Below are 17,617 nucleotides of genomic sequence, written 5' to 3' on the forward strand. Positions count from 1 at the left end.
CTTAAGTTATTTTGTTCATTAGTTCCAGTTTTGCCTTTGGTACTGACTATTCTATTGTATAAACACACTTATTGGATATTATTGAACAGCATCATATAGATAATAATAATATAAAATAAATCAAATAAATCTTCCTTCAACACACTCGTGCTCAGAGAAGCTGCACAGATACCTTCAGCTCCAGTGGTTTATGTGTTGTCTTCAGGACACGCCCACAGACAGAAGAATCTCATGAATATTCATGTCAGTGTCACTCAGTGGAGCCAATAATATTTCAGGATATACCTGTAGATCACACATGTGTGTTTTAGTGAAGTGAAAGGGTCAAAGAGCTCAGATTGTGTTCCTGCTGCACAAGAGCGTCTGTACTTCTGCATGTGAGTTTAATTCTTCTACATTACGCTTATTTGTGGAGATTATGAAGGGATTTTAAATGTGGGAGTGTGATTTAAATGTCTGATCCTGAAGATCAAATCCTCAAACACAGATTTAACACGGTCATTTAAACACTGTCTAAAAGCTTTATTTTTTAATCCCTTTAAAGTGTTTGTTCTCTTCTATATCAGACTGACTCAACAGTTTCCAATAATTCAGCATTAAATATAACTCTAAACATTCAGAGTCACCAAATCAAAAGTAAAGTTAAAGCAGACCTTTCAGCTGAACAGGAAGAAAAGCTGCTGAAAAACAACAAGCTGACGATCCATAAACCAAACTGCATTTAACCTTTAACCGTCAGAGTCACTCATTAACTAACCAAATAGCCTCTTTAATAGAGAAGACATTTTAATACTAACTCAATCAACAGTTGGCTAAACCTGAACTTATCTTGATAAACTCTATATAACATGCATTTATCTTAAATCAAATGTGAAATAGCTGGGGTGTCATATATATATATATATATATATATATATATATATATATATATATATATATATATATATACATATACATATATATATATATTATATATATATATATATATATATATATATACATATACATATATGATTGTTTCCTGAAAGCTCTGCTAATGTCTGCATTGGTGTTTTAGCTGCAGTATGGCAGAGGAGCGAGTAAAGGACTCTCTCTCAGAAAAACACAGGTATTGACTCTGTTTTTACACCATTATTTCAACACTTTCTCTGAAGGACAAAGACCAACAACAATGCACTTATTTGTGTTGCTATTGCCTGATCAAATGATGGACAAAACTTCAGTTTAACTTCAGGAAATGTGTTTAGACCAGTCTAGATTACAGACAGCTTGGTCTGGTGTCATATTTACCACAGCTGAATATGTGTCATGTGTGCTGTTTAAAGTCCTGTACAACATCAGAGTTAAAGCTGACCACAGAACAGTTTCAGCTGGTGCTTATAGAGAAGAGAAAATGAAAATCAACTAAAATTAACACACATGTACATGTTAAACTTACAGTGTATAGTTCAGTGAAGGGAATTATAAAATATTTTTGTCTCTCAGACTCTGAGATTATATTAATTTCTATAGATACAAAATAATATTTTGTATTCTATATCTCCTCATCTGGTTTCTATAGTAAGTTTTTACTCAAGAGGTTACACAACAAGTTTTAGAGTCAAATGTGTTTTCAGTGAAGCTGAGATTGTGCAGAATGAGAAAGCAGCACATCACTCGTCTGTTTACCCATGATTCCTGTGTAGCAGAATTATCAGACAGACCTTCAGTCAACTATTAGTTTGAGCTGAATGAAACTACACAAACCTTTTTAAAAGAGACTGACATTTCTTCTTCAGGTGTGTTTTAATCCTCTGGTGTGTTTGTGTCTTCAGTGTGAGATCAGCATCATGTGTGTCTAGCTCTGTGTCTCTGAAGAGTGACTGGTCTAAAGATGATCCACCAAACTTCAGAGAGAAAACCCCATCATCTGCCATCAGGTATTATAACTTTAAAGCAAAAAATGTAAGAAACACAAGAAAGGTGTTATATAATTTTCTTAAATTCATCCATACTCCTGATAAGGACAGATATTTGACCATTAAACATTTATCTACAGCTTGTAACTTTAAATACTGCATCTGAATAAACTCTTGTAGTAAAATATCCTCTTTGTCATATAAAGTTACGAGTCATGAGGATAGATGTTCAGCATCTAATAAATAAAAAAAAAATCATATCCTGCAAATTCAGCCACATTAATATTTGAGATTATAAAACTATTATTATTACCTTTTTAAAGATTTTAATGATTACTTTTCAATATTGCCTAATGAAAGTGATCTTACACCAAACCCCTGTGAGCCACATTTCCAACTATTATTAGACCTGTTTAATATAGGCTGATATAAATGTAATGACAAATCACATCAAAACCTCAGTTTTTGCTTGTTAAACTGTAGACAGAAATAAAATAAAACAGAGCTGTATGAGTTATTATTTTTAGACATCAAAAAAATGAACACAACCTTACAATACATTAGAAGCTAGAGTATTCTGCAAGATCAGGGACTCCATTTATGAGCAAATAGTGAGCAATTTGAAGTGTGACACAAGTAATGCTTCATTAACTCCACTGAACACTTGAACTAATCTAACACACATTCAGTTGGTTTAGGAAGAGGCAATACAAGTGAAGAATAAAGATATAGCACTAACAGATAATTTATCATTTATAATTCCCTATGAGCTAATTGTGTTACAAAGAGACAATCAGGAGCACAGGGGCTGATGGGAAATGAAGTCCAGGAAGATAAAACCCTGTGCCCTCTACTGTTCATAAGAGAGACTGCAGCAGGTTGTGAAGCTCCTTTTCCTCTGGTGTGTTTGTGTCTTCAGTGTGAGATCAGCATCATGTGTGTCCAGATCTGTGTCTCTCAAGAGTGACTGGTCTAAAGATGATCCACCAAACGTCAGAGAGAAAACACCATCATCTGCCCAAAGGTATTTAGTTTTTTACATTTTTAATCACACATGGACTATTTTAAACATGTTATTGTCATTCCACTGTGGTGATGCCTGATAAATAAGGGACTAAGCCAAAGGCGAATGAATGAATGAATATCTGTCTCTGTTTGCCTCTAAATATATAATTACAATAGCTTTATCTGTTAACAGTGTTGAATATGAGTTAGCAGATTCAGGAGACGAGACTCACAGGAGACACAAGAGCTTCACAGACAATCTCCAGTCAATCTTTCAGGTGGGAAAAACTAATTTTGATTAATTAAAGTCACTGAAATAACTCCCTGAAACACAGAAATATTTGTTCACAAGACTGTAGAGAACTGAATCTTGTAAACCGCTTGACCTGTCTTAAAGAGCCCATATTATCTGTCTTAAGCTATGGAGGGCCATGCATTAAAATATTTTTTCTTTCTTGTGATCGTGACTTAATTTTCAACCTGGCGAAATTGATTTCATATCACATTATCTGCAGGGATTCACTATTACAATCTAATTTATTCATGCAGCAGCTTGTTTTGAGCTATACAGAACTATGCTATAAAATGGTGACAGTTGAGGGAATATTATTGTAAATAATGAGATGTAATATTATACATGATATATAATCACGGATGTACATTAGTCATGAGTAGGGTTCGGCGATACATCAAATATTAGCGATATTTTCAAAATAATTTTGTTGACGATGTAAAATCTTGAAATATCACGCTTATTGAATATTTTAAATTCAAGCATGACTACTTTGTCAATAAATCCACTGAGCGTCCAATATTATGCCCCTGTAAGCATTACCATGTGCACAAGAGATGAGTTCGCTCCTAAAGATTCAGCTGTTTTCTCTGACATGTTTACCAGTCATGATGACAGAAGACACAGAAAGAGAAACGACTTCCTGTCAGTTTTACTAATTTTACAAGAACTTCTAGTTTCGTTTGAATGTTCTAGGTGTCAGTAGGTGACGTATGCATAAATTTGCATATCTGCATCTGTTAAAATTGTCAGCTGTGTAATGGCTGCTGGTTATATAGCCATGTGACAAGGATTGATTAGCCATGATGAAAAATCTGCCTCCTCCCAAACCTATGTTGTGTACAGTAATCTCTCTGACATGATAAACACACAAGTTCAATAACTGCTGCCAAATATTAAACTGATCAAATTTGAAACAGAAGCAGAGATCTGACTGTACCAGGGAAACACCTCACACTCTCAAGACTTTGGTTCAGAAGTTGTTTTGAAATAAAGGTGCTAAATAATTTGCAGTTGGTGCTCTGAAATGGCTGAAATCCCTGCTTATTGAGAAGAGCAGAAATGGTACAGTACAGACACATCAGAGTCTCCAAAATCTCCAGTGACTCCAGAAAAGAAAAGATTTGTCACTTTTTTGACATCTTGTTACTGGAAAAGTCTGCAAAGCCGCTAAATATAGCAACAAAGACACTAAATTAGCAAAACTTTTGACATATGTGTTCATTCATGTGTATTTGATGACTAGTCTAGATTAGGGCTAATCTTAGACGTCTATTAGATTTTCACTGACAGTCCAAGTTTAGCAGAGATGTCTTTGTTTAGATGTTTATTAGACTCTGGTTTCCACAGCCGTTCAGATGTGTTTCAGACATTTGTCAGGTATTTGTTCTCAAACAGCTCCTGTGTGTAGGACTAGTCTCTTAAACCTCTTATCCAAAGACTGTGTTGTGTTTATTTTTGTCTTTTGTAGCTGTGAAATTTCATTTTTAATAACATGTGAATGTGTGTGTCTGGTGTGTGATACTTCCAGCTGTCATGTGTGTGCTGCATTGCGCGTCCGGTGTGCGACCCCCCCCCCTTTTAGTGTAATGTGCTCAAAACCTGCCTGGATCCAATTTAGCTGTGTTTATCTGAAAATAACCTTTGAATGTTCATCAGCTAATCAGAATCAAGCATTTAACAGACTCATAGTATCATGTATTATAATGTATTTTGAGTAGTTTGTGGATCTACAACTGTGTGTGAATGAATCGTTTGGTTAAATATTGTTCTCGTTTCTTCACTCATAGAATCTTGAGAGTAAAATGATCAGATTTCTGAAGAATGAACTGGAGAAATGTAAGAAAATCTTACAAGCAGAAAACAGTCAAGAGTTTGTAAAGGACTTTAATGAGAACAGAAGCAGAAACACAGAAGCAGCTCTTGATCTCACACTCTTCTTCTTGAGAGAGATGAAGCAAGATCAAGCTGCTGATACTCTTGAGGGTAAGAGACTCATGGGTAGACCTACACGAAATCGGCAGACTTTCACAGAGTTTTAGCCCATCATTGAGTTTATTTATTCACTTGTGTAAATGTGTGTACATTTATATTCATTCAGTTATTTAATTTCAGTAATATTGTTGACTAATATGAAAATGTTCATCATTTATTTACAGTGCAGTTTGTAAAGTCATATTTTCTGTCTTTTAGTAGATCTGTTATACAAGAGTCTTGTGCTTTGTTTACCAATTAAGTAATTCTAATGGGATTTGTGTTGCATATTTTATTTTATATATTAAGTTTTTATTTATGATATTCCCTAAATCTTTCCACAGTTATTTGCAGATTGTTTGCAAAATTCTCCACAGAAATAGCAAAAAATGACTGAAAATTCTAGGGGTGTAACGGATCACGGTTGATCCATGATTCATATGGATCACAACCCATGGTTAGGAAGACACGTGACCCGCAGATTAAATTTGTAACGATCGCTGAGAGATCTACATAAATGATGGTGATTTGCATATGTTTATTAATCCTTTACAAACAGTCAAATAACACAGAAGTACTGGGAGAACAGTTTATAGTTCAGATAAAATCACTGATGTTTATGGTAAAGATTAAAATCACAGTCATATGCTCAAAAATGAAAGTTGTAGGCAGCAATTACATTATTTAACCTTTAGGAGGCAACAACCACTCAAACTCTTCAAAAAATCATCTAGCAATGAAACGAAGATTTATGAGTGCATAACTGAATAATTTTATTGAAAATGAGACTACAAATAAATATGGGCTGTACAAATGATAATGTTAGATTTCTACATTCAGCATGATCAGCAACAGTAGCAGTAACAGTGAATTTTTCACAGCACTGAATATTTTACTATTTATTTTTATTCAGCTGATTATTTCTTTATTTTATTGTTAATAATATTACACTTTATTAGTTCTGTTTGTTAAAACCAAAAGTGTCCTGCAGTGCTGTTTCTGTGATAAATGGAAAGCAAATGACATTTGTCTCCTCTCCTTTTTGGCTGATCCGAAAAATGGTCCAATCTGTGACTAAAAAACCATAATGTGATCTGAACCCTGAGATTTGTGGTCCGTTACACCACTAGGAAATTTTGTCAGGCCCTACTCATGGCCATCTGTCAGACTGTCACTTACAAATAAGTCAAGACTAAATCTATCTGTTTCTTTGCTCCTGTGTTTAGGCGAGCTGTTCTTCATTAATCAGCTTAAATATAGCCTGAAGAAGAAATATCAAAGTGTGTTTGAAGGAATTGCTCAGCAAGGAGACTCCACACTTCTGAATAACATCTACACAGATCTCTATATCACTCAGGGTGCGAGTGAACAGGTCAACACTGAACATGAGATCAGACAGATTGAAGCTGCTTCCAGACGTCATCAGTCTCTAGAGATACAGGTTGAATGCAAACATTTGTTTGAAGCAGCTGAACAAGACGAGCAGATCAGAACTGTCCTGACAAAAGGAGTTGCTGGCATCGGGAAATCAGTCTCTGTGCAAAAGTTTGTTCTGGATTGGGCTGAAGGAAGAGAAAATCAAGACATCAGCTTCATATTTCCTCTTCCATTCAGAGAGATGAACTTAAAGGAGAAAGAAAGACAAAGTTTAAAAGACCTCATAACTCAGTTTTTCCCAGAGACTAAAGGACTGGACCTTACAAGAAGCACACGATTCAAAGTCCTGTTCATCCTTGATGGATTGGATGAATGTCGTCTTCCTCTGAACTTTGCTGGTAATGAGACGTGTCGTGATGTATCTTCAGCAGTCTCTCTGGATGTTCTCCTGACGAATCTCATCAAGGGAAATCTGCTTCCTTCTGCTCTCATCTGGATCACCAGCAGACCAGCAGCTGCCAGTAAGATTCCTACTGACTGTATCGACCGGCTGACAGAGATACGAGGATTCAATGATGCCCAAAAGGAGGAGTACTTCAGAAAGAGACTCACAGATCAGAATCAGGCCAGAGAAATCATTGATCACATTAAACAGTCAAAGAGTCTCTTTATTATGTGCCACATCCCAGTCTTCTGCTGGATTTCAGCCACTGTTCTCCAGAACATTTTGAAGGAGAACAGAAATACTAAACTGAAACACAGGGCTAATGCTGAAACACTGCAGGAATCTCCCAAGACTCTGACACAGATGTACACACACTTTCTCCGCTTTCAGATCCAGCAAAGCAGACGAAAGTATGATGGAGAAAACACACCAGATGTCTCCTGGGATCCGAACCTTATCCTTTCACTGGGGAAACTGGCCTTCCAGCAGCTGGAAAGAAACAATGTGATCTTCTATGAGAGCGATCTGACAGACTGTGGCATTGATGTCTATAAGGCATCGGTGTACTCTGGCATGTGTACCCAGATCTTTAAGGAGGAGACAGGAATCATTCTTAGTACCATGTACTGCTTTCTTCACTTGAGCATTCAAGAGTTCATTGCAGCCCTTTATCAACATCTGTTTCTAGACATCAACAGGAAACGAGCAGAAAAAAGCAGAAATGTGTCCATGATTGATTTGCTGAAGACTGCTGTGGACAAGGCTCTGGAAAGTGAGAATGGACATCTGGACCTTTACCTTCGCTTCCTTCTCGGTCTGTCACTCCAGTCCAATCGACAACTCTTACGAGGCCTGTTGACACTGCAGGATGACAGAGACCAGAGCAAAAAGAAAATAATTGCATACATCAAGAAGAAACTTGAAGGAAATCTGTCTCCAGAGAGATCCATCAATCTGTTCTACTGTCTGAATGAACTGAATGATCAAACTCTGCTGAAAGAGATTCAGTCTCACCTCAGTAGAGGAAGTCTGTCGTCTGCTCGCCTTTCACCTGCCCAGTGGTCTGCTCTGGTCTTTGTGTTGTTGACCTCAGAGGAGGAGCTGGAGGAGTTTGAGCTTCAGAAATTCCAGAGATCAGACGAGTGTCTCATCAGACTATCAGCAGTCATCAAATCCTCCAAAAGAGCTCAGTAAGTCAAAGTGCTTCTTTCTCAAATTAAATAATATAGTATATCATGTTAATGAACATGCACATTAGTGATATCATCTGCACCTGAAAAAACATTAATAATTGTTCATTATTTAATATTTTTGTGTTTTTTAAAAACGTTTAGATTCATGTTTTGGCAGTGGTTGTTTAAGGGATAGTTTATCCAAAAAATAAATTTACAAATTTTTACTCGCCCTCAAGGGGTTATAAACCTTTCTCAAACTTTGTTTCTCCTGTTAAACATAAATGAAGATGCCTGTAGAATAAGGCTGTAACCATTGACTTACACACCAGTTGTTTTTCCTACCATGTAGGTCAATGGCTAATTAAGCAGAATAAAAAGATCATAAAGGTTCGGAACCACTTAAGGGTGAGTAAATGTTTAGGAGAACTATCTCTTAAGAAGCAGCAAATAAGCCAGTAAACTACATTGTCTATTAGCGGAAATTGCACACAAGTCAGCTATAAAATGATACAGCACCTTAAAAGTCCTTTCTGGTAAGAGCGGAATGATCACACTGATGTTGTTTTCCCCATTCTGTCTATTTTGACTCAAATCTATTTTGATTATTATCAGGTAACACTGACTACGTTTACATGGACATCAGTAATGGAATTATTTGCCATAATCTAATTAAGACAATAATAAGATTAAGGCGTTTACATGAGCTGCTTTTTGAATTATAAGTTGCTTTCATGTTGCGCATAATTCAATTATAGTCATCAAGTCATATATATATATATTTATATATTTTTATATATATATATTTATATATATATATATATATATATATATATATATATATATATATATTTATATATATATTTATATATTTATATATATATATATATATATATATATATATATATATATATATATATTTATTTATTTTTTTTTATATATATATATTTATATATATATATATATATATATATATATATATATATATATATATATATATATATATATATATATATAAATATAAATTAAAAAAAATAAAAGATTAATGTGGAAAATAAATGTATAAGAAAAATAAGTTAGGCTAAGTTAAGGCCGGGGAGGGTCGGTGACGTACCTCGTGCTCGTTTCACAGCTCAGGGTTGGTTGAGCTATTTTGACCAGCTCCGGTAGGAGTCGGGAGAAATGAGGGGGAGGTTAAGACTCCTGCTGGAGTTAGGTGAGTGGATAGGGAGAGAAAGCTGAGTGCAACTCGGAGCCAGAAGGAAGAAAGAACGGTTAGGTAGCTGGGTCGTGCCCGCACCCTTGGGTGGCTGAGTAGCTCCTCCGCCCTCTGGAAGCCGGGATGGTTGGGTCTTGTCTTCTCCCTGGATTAGGCTCGTTCCCTTGGCCGCTGGGTTTAAGTTGTCTGCTGGTGAGGGTCCTTTGGGCTTCCTTGAGATGGCTGTGGCTGTGGTTTGAAGGCGTCGGAAGACCACCTTCCTAGTGTTTGTATGTGTTGTTGAGATAGCTCTTTGTGTGCAGCTGTGGTGGCAGCTCCTATTCTAAATGAGTGACTGGAGTATGATCCTGGTGTGAAACCTGAATGGTGGAGGACTGCTTTAATGTGTTTTTGAAACCAAACGTGTCACTGGATGGTGTGTGTCATCTAGGAAAAGGGGGGGCTGGGGGACTTAAGCTTCTTGTTTTTCTATAGTGTATGTAAGCTAGGAGTGTTTGGAATGGCTTGTGGGGGAGGCAATATTGAATGTGTATGTATGAATGTTTTTTTTTTTTTTATAGCTGAAGTCCAAATGAAGCATTGGAGAAGCAGCCTTAAAGCATGATAATGATAACGCCTTTATTAGTGCAGTGGACAGCGGCTTCTTTGTAACAGTGGATGAGAATCTTGGAGGCGGACTATTCATTTCTCCGCGATATGGTCTGTTGGTAGTGCGTCGGCAGCCCTCATAACATCCCTCTAAGCCTACAGAGGGGGCGGCGTCTGTGTAATGATGTGTACTGGGGATGAAAATTGGATTGCTTACAAATGAGTGGGCAGCAATTCCAGTGCTTAGGAAGGAAAGCATAAAGCAGGTCGCACGCCATAAGCGCTGTTCGGTGATGCACTGCGTTGCGCCATGCATTTAGAATTCTAAACATATGTTCCATCAGGGTACGCGCGCCAGCGCCGCAAGTCGGTGGCTGTCCGCAGTGCCCAGTCACAATTCAGGACACTGTTCGCATTCTGCCGCGCCACGGAGCGCTATATGAATAGTTTAAATAACATGAATTTGTGTGTCTGGCGTGCATTAGCCTACTATCCCCTGTCATGTGCGCACCCCGTCGCCGTGCTGAGTGGTGCCTCCGGTACGTGACGCCCTTCAGGCCGAGTTGTTATGGCCGAGATTGGATAGAGATATATTCTCATCTAATCCGGGGACTGATGCTGCAAGTTGAAGGAGGTGAGTGACGAAAAAGCATCCCTGCGGGATAATGCGCGTGTGAGTTTTGATGTCCTAAGATAGACAGCAGTTTGTGCTTAGCGCGATCTTGTTTCTTCAAGAATATAGAAGGGAACTAAATTTCAGTCGATTTATTTAGGTATGGATGTTTGCAATTCTGCAAATTCAAATTGATGCTCAGGAATTCTATAGATGTGCTTCAGCCGTAGGTTCTTCCGTGATGGGAATGCCAATATTAGAAAGACTTGTCGCTAAGTTTTGGCTGGAGGATATTAGGGGAGAGATACTAGTAATCATCTAGTAGATGAACTACGTGCGAACGCCATAGTTGTTGGCGAGAATCCTGCAAATATTTTCTGAAGCATAAATGTGATTACTACTGCGTCCGACTGTTAGACAGACTGCGAAGTAGAATTGTGATGTCTGATTAGTGCCAGAAATCGGAGATACCAGAGATCAGGGTTTAATGGAATGACTTAAAAGGCGGGGGGGATGTCGACTGCGAGCCAAGCGTTGCAGCCGACTAGATTAATTAGAAAGATTGCTTGGTTTATGGCGTGGCAATTTTAAGGCATCTTCATTAGGCATAATGAATAATGCTGAAAGAGGTGGAATTATGAGGAGATGAAAGATCCGTTATTAGACGTTTTTAGAAACGTTCTAATGCCCATTTCAGTAGGGCTGATGTGAATGTGCTTGACCGGTGAGCTAGAAAAAGGAGACCAAACATGAATTTATTGTCGATCTCTTTTTCTATTAATAGCTCTGTGATTTCTGGTTCAGCGTTGGTTGAGGGCTGGTGAGGAAGGAAGCGCCAAGATACCGGGCTTGGATCCATTATACAGACCTGGAATGAGAAATTTAGAAAAATTAGATCAGGGTGCAAATGTAATTCAGTAAAAACCTTATGTCAAATGTTAACAGAAGTTGACGAGTAGTTTCTGTTTTCATTACACTTAGCACTTGGCTGACAGCGTGCATGTCGCCGCAGTAGTTGCAAGTGTGTAGAAGTGAGAGGAGAGAGAGCTGGGATAGTGTCTATAGCAGAGTAGAGGGGCGGGTACGTAGCCGGTGGATCATTCTTCTTATGAGCTGGGTTAATGTAGGAGGTTTAGAAGAAGACAGAATTAAAGAGGGTTTAGAGTGGTAAGGATTGCTGGAAGAGGAGGGCTGGAGTTTGCACTGGATTGGGGAGCTGCAGGCTAGAAGAGTTGCGTTATTGTCCGGGAGATTAGTACTATTTACGTTTAAAAGTAATGATGGCTGCAGGATGTCCGATTCCGAGATTGCTTTAATGCTTTCTATGGTGGCCTGGGGTGGCGCAGTTTTTGCAGGCTGTAGTACGTAGGGTTTAGGGTGCGTTTCAGGAGCGTGTAGTTGTTATGTCCTAGGGGGGCGGAGTCAGTTAAGACGTGGATTCGTAAGGTCTTTTCGGGTTTCGGGTCGTTTGTTGGATACGAGAGACCTATGATGATGCTGAAGAAGGTACGTGGCGGTTTGAAGTAACGGGAGATGGGGATTGCATAAAACATTGTTTTCTGGCTAGAGTGGAAAGGCCTTTGGCCTCTTACTGGAGCCTCAGTCTCGGGCCGACTTCCAGGCTGATGTTTCAGGGAGCGCGGAGCTTTCTCTCTTGTCCATAGCTGCACTGTTGTGATCTCTGTGAACTCTGTTGTTGTTGTTGTTTTGGTTGTAATTGACGATGTTGGTAATGGTGGTGTGGTATTGTAGTTGAAAATAAAACGAGGTTGGTTTGTCCGTGAGTAGCTTTTGGAGGAGCTGGAGCGGACTTGTCGTTAGTTTCTTCGAAAAACGAAGATAAGAGAGTAGTTCTAGCAAGGCTACTTATAGTGAGTTGGGATTAATCTGATTAGCTAACTAGTGAATGTAGATGGGTGGCAAGCTGCAGTCAATCATATCACGTGGTCCTGTCAAAATTAGTTTGTGAAACTTCACTAAAATCGAATTATTGGTGTCCATGCAGTGTTGGGCAGTAGCATCACTACTTGTACTTAACTACATTTCTCAGTAACGTGGCGGTAGCATCGCTACTTTCAAGTCAAATTTGAAAATCATTTTAAAAGTAGCTTACTTTTAAATCAAAGAGCTTTTCAGTAGCGAAGCTGATGGAAAGATGACTGAGGGAGAGGAGTTATTTCCTCATGACCATACCTCCAGGAGTACATGTTAAGATGCAATAACTTAATTTCTGATGCTGTGCTCAAAAAATAAAAATGCTTTAGTGTATATATATATATATATATATATATATATATATATATATATATATATATATATATATATATATATATACATATATATATATATATATATATATATATATATATATATATATATATATATATATATATATATATATATATATATAATGCTTATTCCAATATATTTCCCTTTACTATTAATGACTATAGTATTTTAAATGTCTAACACCTGGTGTTATTGGATTGTTTTAGCTGTTATATACTATAATGTGTTTCTGTTTAGTACAGCATATTATTTACAGTAAATAACTGAACTATTCTGCCTCATGTTTCATTGACAGTTTTATTGATCACTAAGATGTGATTGACTTGGATTTAAGTTGCTTTGATTTAAAAATTAAAATAGCAAAAATTGTTAAGATTTTTACTTTTGCCAAGTAGCTTTTAGCTTAGCTTGCTACATTTCCCAGGGGGTAGCTTTTAGTGTAGTTAAGCTACGTTTTAAGTAGAGTAGTTAATAGCTTAGCTCACTACATTTTTCTAGTAGCTTGCCCAACTCTGTGTCTATGTAAACGCACTCACTGACACAGACACACACTCATACTCATACAAACTCATACACTATGGTCAGTTTTGTTTACCCAATTCACCTATACCGTATGTATTCACGCTGTGGGGTAAACTGGAGCTGGGACTCAAGCCAGCAACCTTCTTGTTGTTAGGTGAAAGTGCTAACCACTGAACCACAGTGCTGCCCTCTTCTTTATCATATCTTCCTCTAATCATGCAGGCAGGCAAAGCAAATGCAAGAGTTGGATCTAGGTGCAGTTCTAATGTTAAATAAAATCCATACACAAAGAAAATGACAGAGCTGAAGAGCAGAAAACACAGACAAGAGAAACATACACACATACAGCAAACTCTGATCAACACATAATGACTGAAACAGAGGAGCTTAAACACACAGAGACTAATAGGTTAACAAGGGGGTGAAGAGTAACTGGGCAACTAACAAGAGTAACATGGGGAAAACATGAGGTGAACACAGAGAACACAAGGAAAACACAACAGTACAAGGACAGGACAACCAGGACCATGGCATAGCTCCCTTCTAGGAGAAGATTCCAGATGATCCTTAGAGGAAAACACAAAACGAGTGAGTTCAGCAAGCTGGAGGTGCTACAGTGAACAAGGGTGATGGGGGAGAGGCAGGTAAATGAAACCATGACAGGGTACAGGACAGATGGTGAGGGGGAAACTGACAGACAGGTGAACAGGAAGGAGGACAAAGCCAAGGCAGGGACTACTGGACAGTAAACCAGGGCAGATCCTGTGGATCAGGATAAACAGCTGGAGCACAGAGATATAATGTGTCCTTAAATTTTGCATTCACAGGTGAGGCAGTCCTTATCACTGGCACTTCTAAATAGATGTATTTATTTTCTATATTTCTGTATCTCTGTTTGCTTTTATTTGTCTGTTGATATGCAGCTTTTAAATGTGCTAAAGGAAATTATTCTTATTTAGTTTGTTCATGTGTTTTATTGTCTGTCATCTGTGGACCTTTGTGTATGATCTTCTCGTCTTTTGATAAAAACATTTCTTCATCTATTCAGACATCTGAAGGAAGCCATTTACTTTTGTTGCATAAACCTAAATCCTATTAAAAGCTAAAATCACCAGATGTGCTCACTAATTGGTGAAGTTAAACCAGTCACTACAGTCAGATGTGCTTCAGACTATTAAACACACCAGATCAACACATACATATTGTGTTTGTTCTCTACACAGGCTACAGGGCTGTAATCTCACTGTTCAGTCCTGTAAGAGTTTGTCTTCAGCTCTACAATCCTCAAACTGTGTCCTGAGAGAGCTGGAGCTGAGTAACAATGACCTGCAGGATTCAGGAGTGAAGCTTCTCTCTGATGGACTGAAGAGTCAACACTGTAAACTGGAGACACTGAGGTAAATGATTCTCCACTCAGCAATATCACACAGACATTTGCAGGGATGTGAGTTTATTCATATCTACACATTGATAATGATTACATGATTATGTCTGTGTTGACTCAGAATAAAAAAGACAAATCTATTTAAATGTTTTACTGAATAAACTGCATGAAGCTGCATTTTCAGAATTGAAGTAACTCTTTTCCTGATGTACACCATAAGGGTGTCAAAATAGTTCAGCATCTGTTCAGTAATGGATCATAACTGGTTGTTACATACTGATGTAGTTTATCTCATATGCGCTTTGCCATTGTAGCTGACTATGGTGAGGGAGGTGAGCACTGTTAAGTTATGTTTTATGAGCTGCGCATGCATAACAAAAGTGTGTGCACTACAGGGTTTTTTTTTGGGGGGGGGGGGGGGGGGGGGGGATATAAAAAAGGATCCCTGTCTGTTTTTGTGGGAGTTGTGTGTTGGAGAGAATAAAGTGTGTTACAAATAAAAAGAACCGCTGTAGTGATTTGATTTAACATTGGTAGCAGAGGATGGCTGCTGCTGGGAATTACAAAAATGCGCCGTTGTTTGACGAAAAAAACAGCTTATGAAAGTTGGAAAAATGAGATTGAAATCTGGAGACGCGTCACAGACCTGGACAAAAAGAAACAAGCCTTGACAGTTACCTTGTCACTAACGGGCAGACAAGAAACAGCGCACTGGAAATACCCGCGGATGATTTGAATGCTGACAATGGTATGCAAACATTAATGGAAAAATTGGACTGTTTTTAAAAGAAGAAAAAGAGATCGACAGTACGAAGCGTACACAGAGTTTGACCGGATCATAAGAGAAAGCCGTGTTTCTATGGTGGAACACATCGTCAAGTTCGAACGGCGATACAACAGGCTGCGCAAGTTCAAAATGGAGCTCACAGATGCTGTACTAGCTTTCAAGTTACTCGATACCGCCGGTCTTACTGTTAAAGATAAACATGAAATATGAAAGATGAAATCAGCCTTGAAAAGAATATTTGGCGATAACGTTATTTAACGATTAACGTTTGATAAATATGGGAGAAGAACAAAATGTGCTATTGCCAAAGCACATTTCACTGGGCAAAGGACTGTCCAAATAAAAAGTAACATGTAAAAATGACAAAAGATGTAAGATTAAAAGATGACATTGAAGAACGTAACATCACTTTGTTTTCAAATGAATCTATGTCTAACTCTGAAATTTTCATGGTGGAGGCTTTAGGATCAGCTGTGATTGACACAGCCTGTACAAGAACCGTGTGTGGGGGAAAATGGCTTGAAGATTACACAAGTGGGCTAACAGAGAGTGAGTTCCAAAAAATAAGTGAGAAACAAAGTGCAAGACCTTTTAGATTTGGTGATGGCAAAGTTGTTCACTCCACAAAGAAAGCTACTATTGCAGCAAGAATAGGACACACCAAATGCAAAATGTAGACAGAAGTTGTTCCTGCTGATATACCAATGCTTATAAGCAAAGCATCACTCAAAAGAGCAAGTGCAGTTCTGGACATTGCACATGACAAAGCAACAATGTTTAAACAATCTGTTAAACTTGAGCTAACATCTTCAGGACATTTCTGTGTGAACTTGAGAGATGACCGCATTCTAGATGGAAAGGAGACAAGTGAGACCAAGACACCAAATGAAGAAATTCTGTCTGTGACAGAAAACATGACAACTAAAGAAAAGGAGAGAGTACTGTTGAAACTACACAGACAATTTGGACATGCTTCAGCCGATAGACTAAAAAATTACTGGCCTACTCAGGTAATCATGATGATGAAAGCAACACTGTTCTCGTGAACATTGTGAAAAACTGTGATACATGTAGTAGATACAGTAAGCCAAAACATAACCCTGTTGTAGGTTTGCCTATGGCATCAATATATAATGAGACTGGCAGTGGACTTGCATGAGCTTGGGCCTGGAATATGGTATTTGCATGCTATTGACAACTTCACACGCTTCAGTGCAGGGAGTATTGTCCCCACAAAGAACCCAAGAGAGATAGTGAATCACTTTATTCACTGTTGGATAAGTGTTCATGGTCCTCCATGCCGACTGTTTAGTGACAACGGAGGTGAATTTAATAACGACGAAATGAGGGATATGGCTGAAAATGTTAACATTGAAGTTAAAACAACTGCAGCCTACAGTCTATAGAGCATAATCGGGCATAATCAGACCCTCACTGAAATTTTGCTGAAGGTGAAAAAGGACAACAACTGTGACTGGAAAACAGCCCTTGACTGGGCATTAATGGCTAAGAACGCAATGCATAATGTACACTGTTGCAGCCCCTACCAGCTAGTATTTGGGCAAAACCCGAATCTGCTTTCAGTGTTCACTGATAAGCCACCAGCACTGGAAACAAGTACAAGTAACTGGGTTGCTAAACAAATTGAAACACTGCATGCAATGAGAAAAGCAATCACAGAAGCCGAATGCTCAGAAAGAATCAGTAGAGCCCTTCTTAAGCAACTGCGACCTGTTCATGATAGATATGAGACAGGGGACAACGTATATTATAAGAGAATAGACTGCAGTGAGTGGAAAGGTCCAGGTGTGGTCCTAGGCCAAGATGGTGTAGTTGTATTTGTCAGGCATGGCGGAACCTACAGTATGTACGAGTGCATCAGGCTAGACTAAGAAAGGTTGGACAAATATTGTGGGCTGCCAGACAAAGCAGACCTGACATAATGTGTGACATATGCTTCTTGGCATCTAACACAAAGCATGCTTCTGTTCAGACCCTGCATTGTGCAAATAAACTTATCACAAAACTTAAATCAGAAGAGGTTAATTTGAG

The 17,617-nt window shown here is 38.2% G+C and overlaps 1 protein-coding gene across 1 annotated transcript in view; it reads left to right on the plus strand.

Moving 5' to 3' along the window:
- Positions 1–329: 329 nt before the first annotated feature.
- The window catches only part of LOC130220145 (NLR family CARD domain-containing protein 3-like), a 28,074-nt gene continuing 10,786 nt past the window's right edge, over positions 330–17,617 (plus strand). Inside the window, exons 1-7 of the mRNA XM_056452528.1 lie at positions 330–377; positions 1,058–1,108; positions 1,815–1,919; positions 2,818–2,922; positions 3,097–3,181; positions 4,986–5,181; positions 6,396–8,181. Of these exons, the coding sequence (XP_056308503.1) occupies positions 1,065–1,108; positions 1,815–1,919; positions 2,818–2,922; positions 3,097–3,181; positions 4,986–5,181; positions 6,396–8,181 (2,321 nt within the window). The 5' untranslated portion in view covers positions 330–377; positions 1,058–1,064. The remainder of the gene's footprint in view (positions 378–1,057; positions 1,109–1,814; positions 1,920–2,817; positions 2,923–3,096; positions 3,182–4,985; positions 5,182–6,395; positions 8,182–17,617) is intronic.

The sequence above is a fragment of the Danio aesculapii genome, unplaced genomic scaffold, assembly GCF_903798145.1.
Source record: "Danio aesculapii unplaced genomic scaffold, fDanAes4.1, whole genome shotgun sequence".
Lineage (NCBI taxonomy): Eukaryota > Metazoa > Chordata > Actinopteri > Cypriniformes > Danionidae > Danio > Danio aesculapii.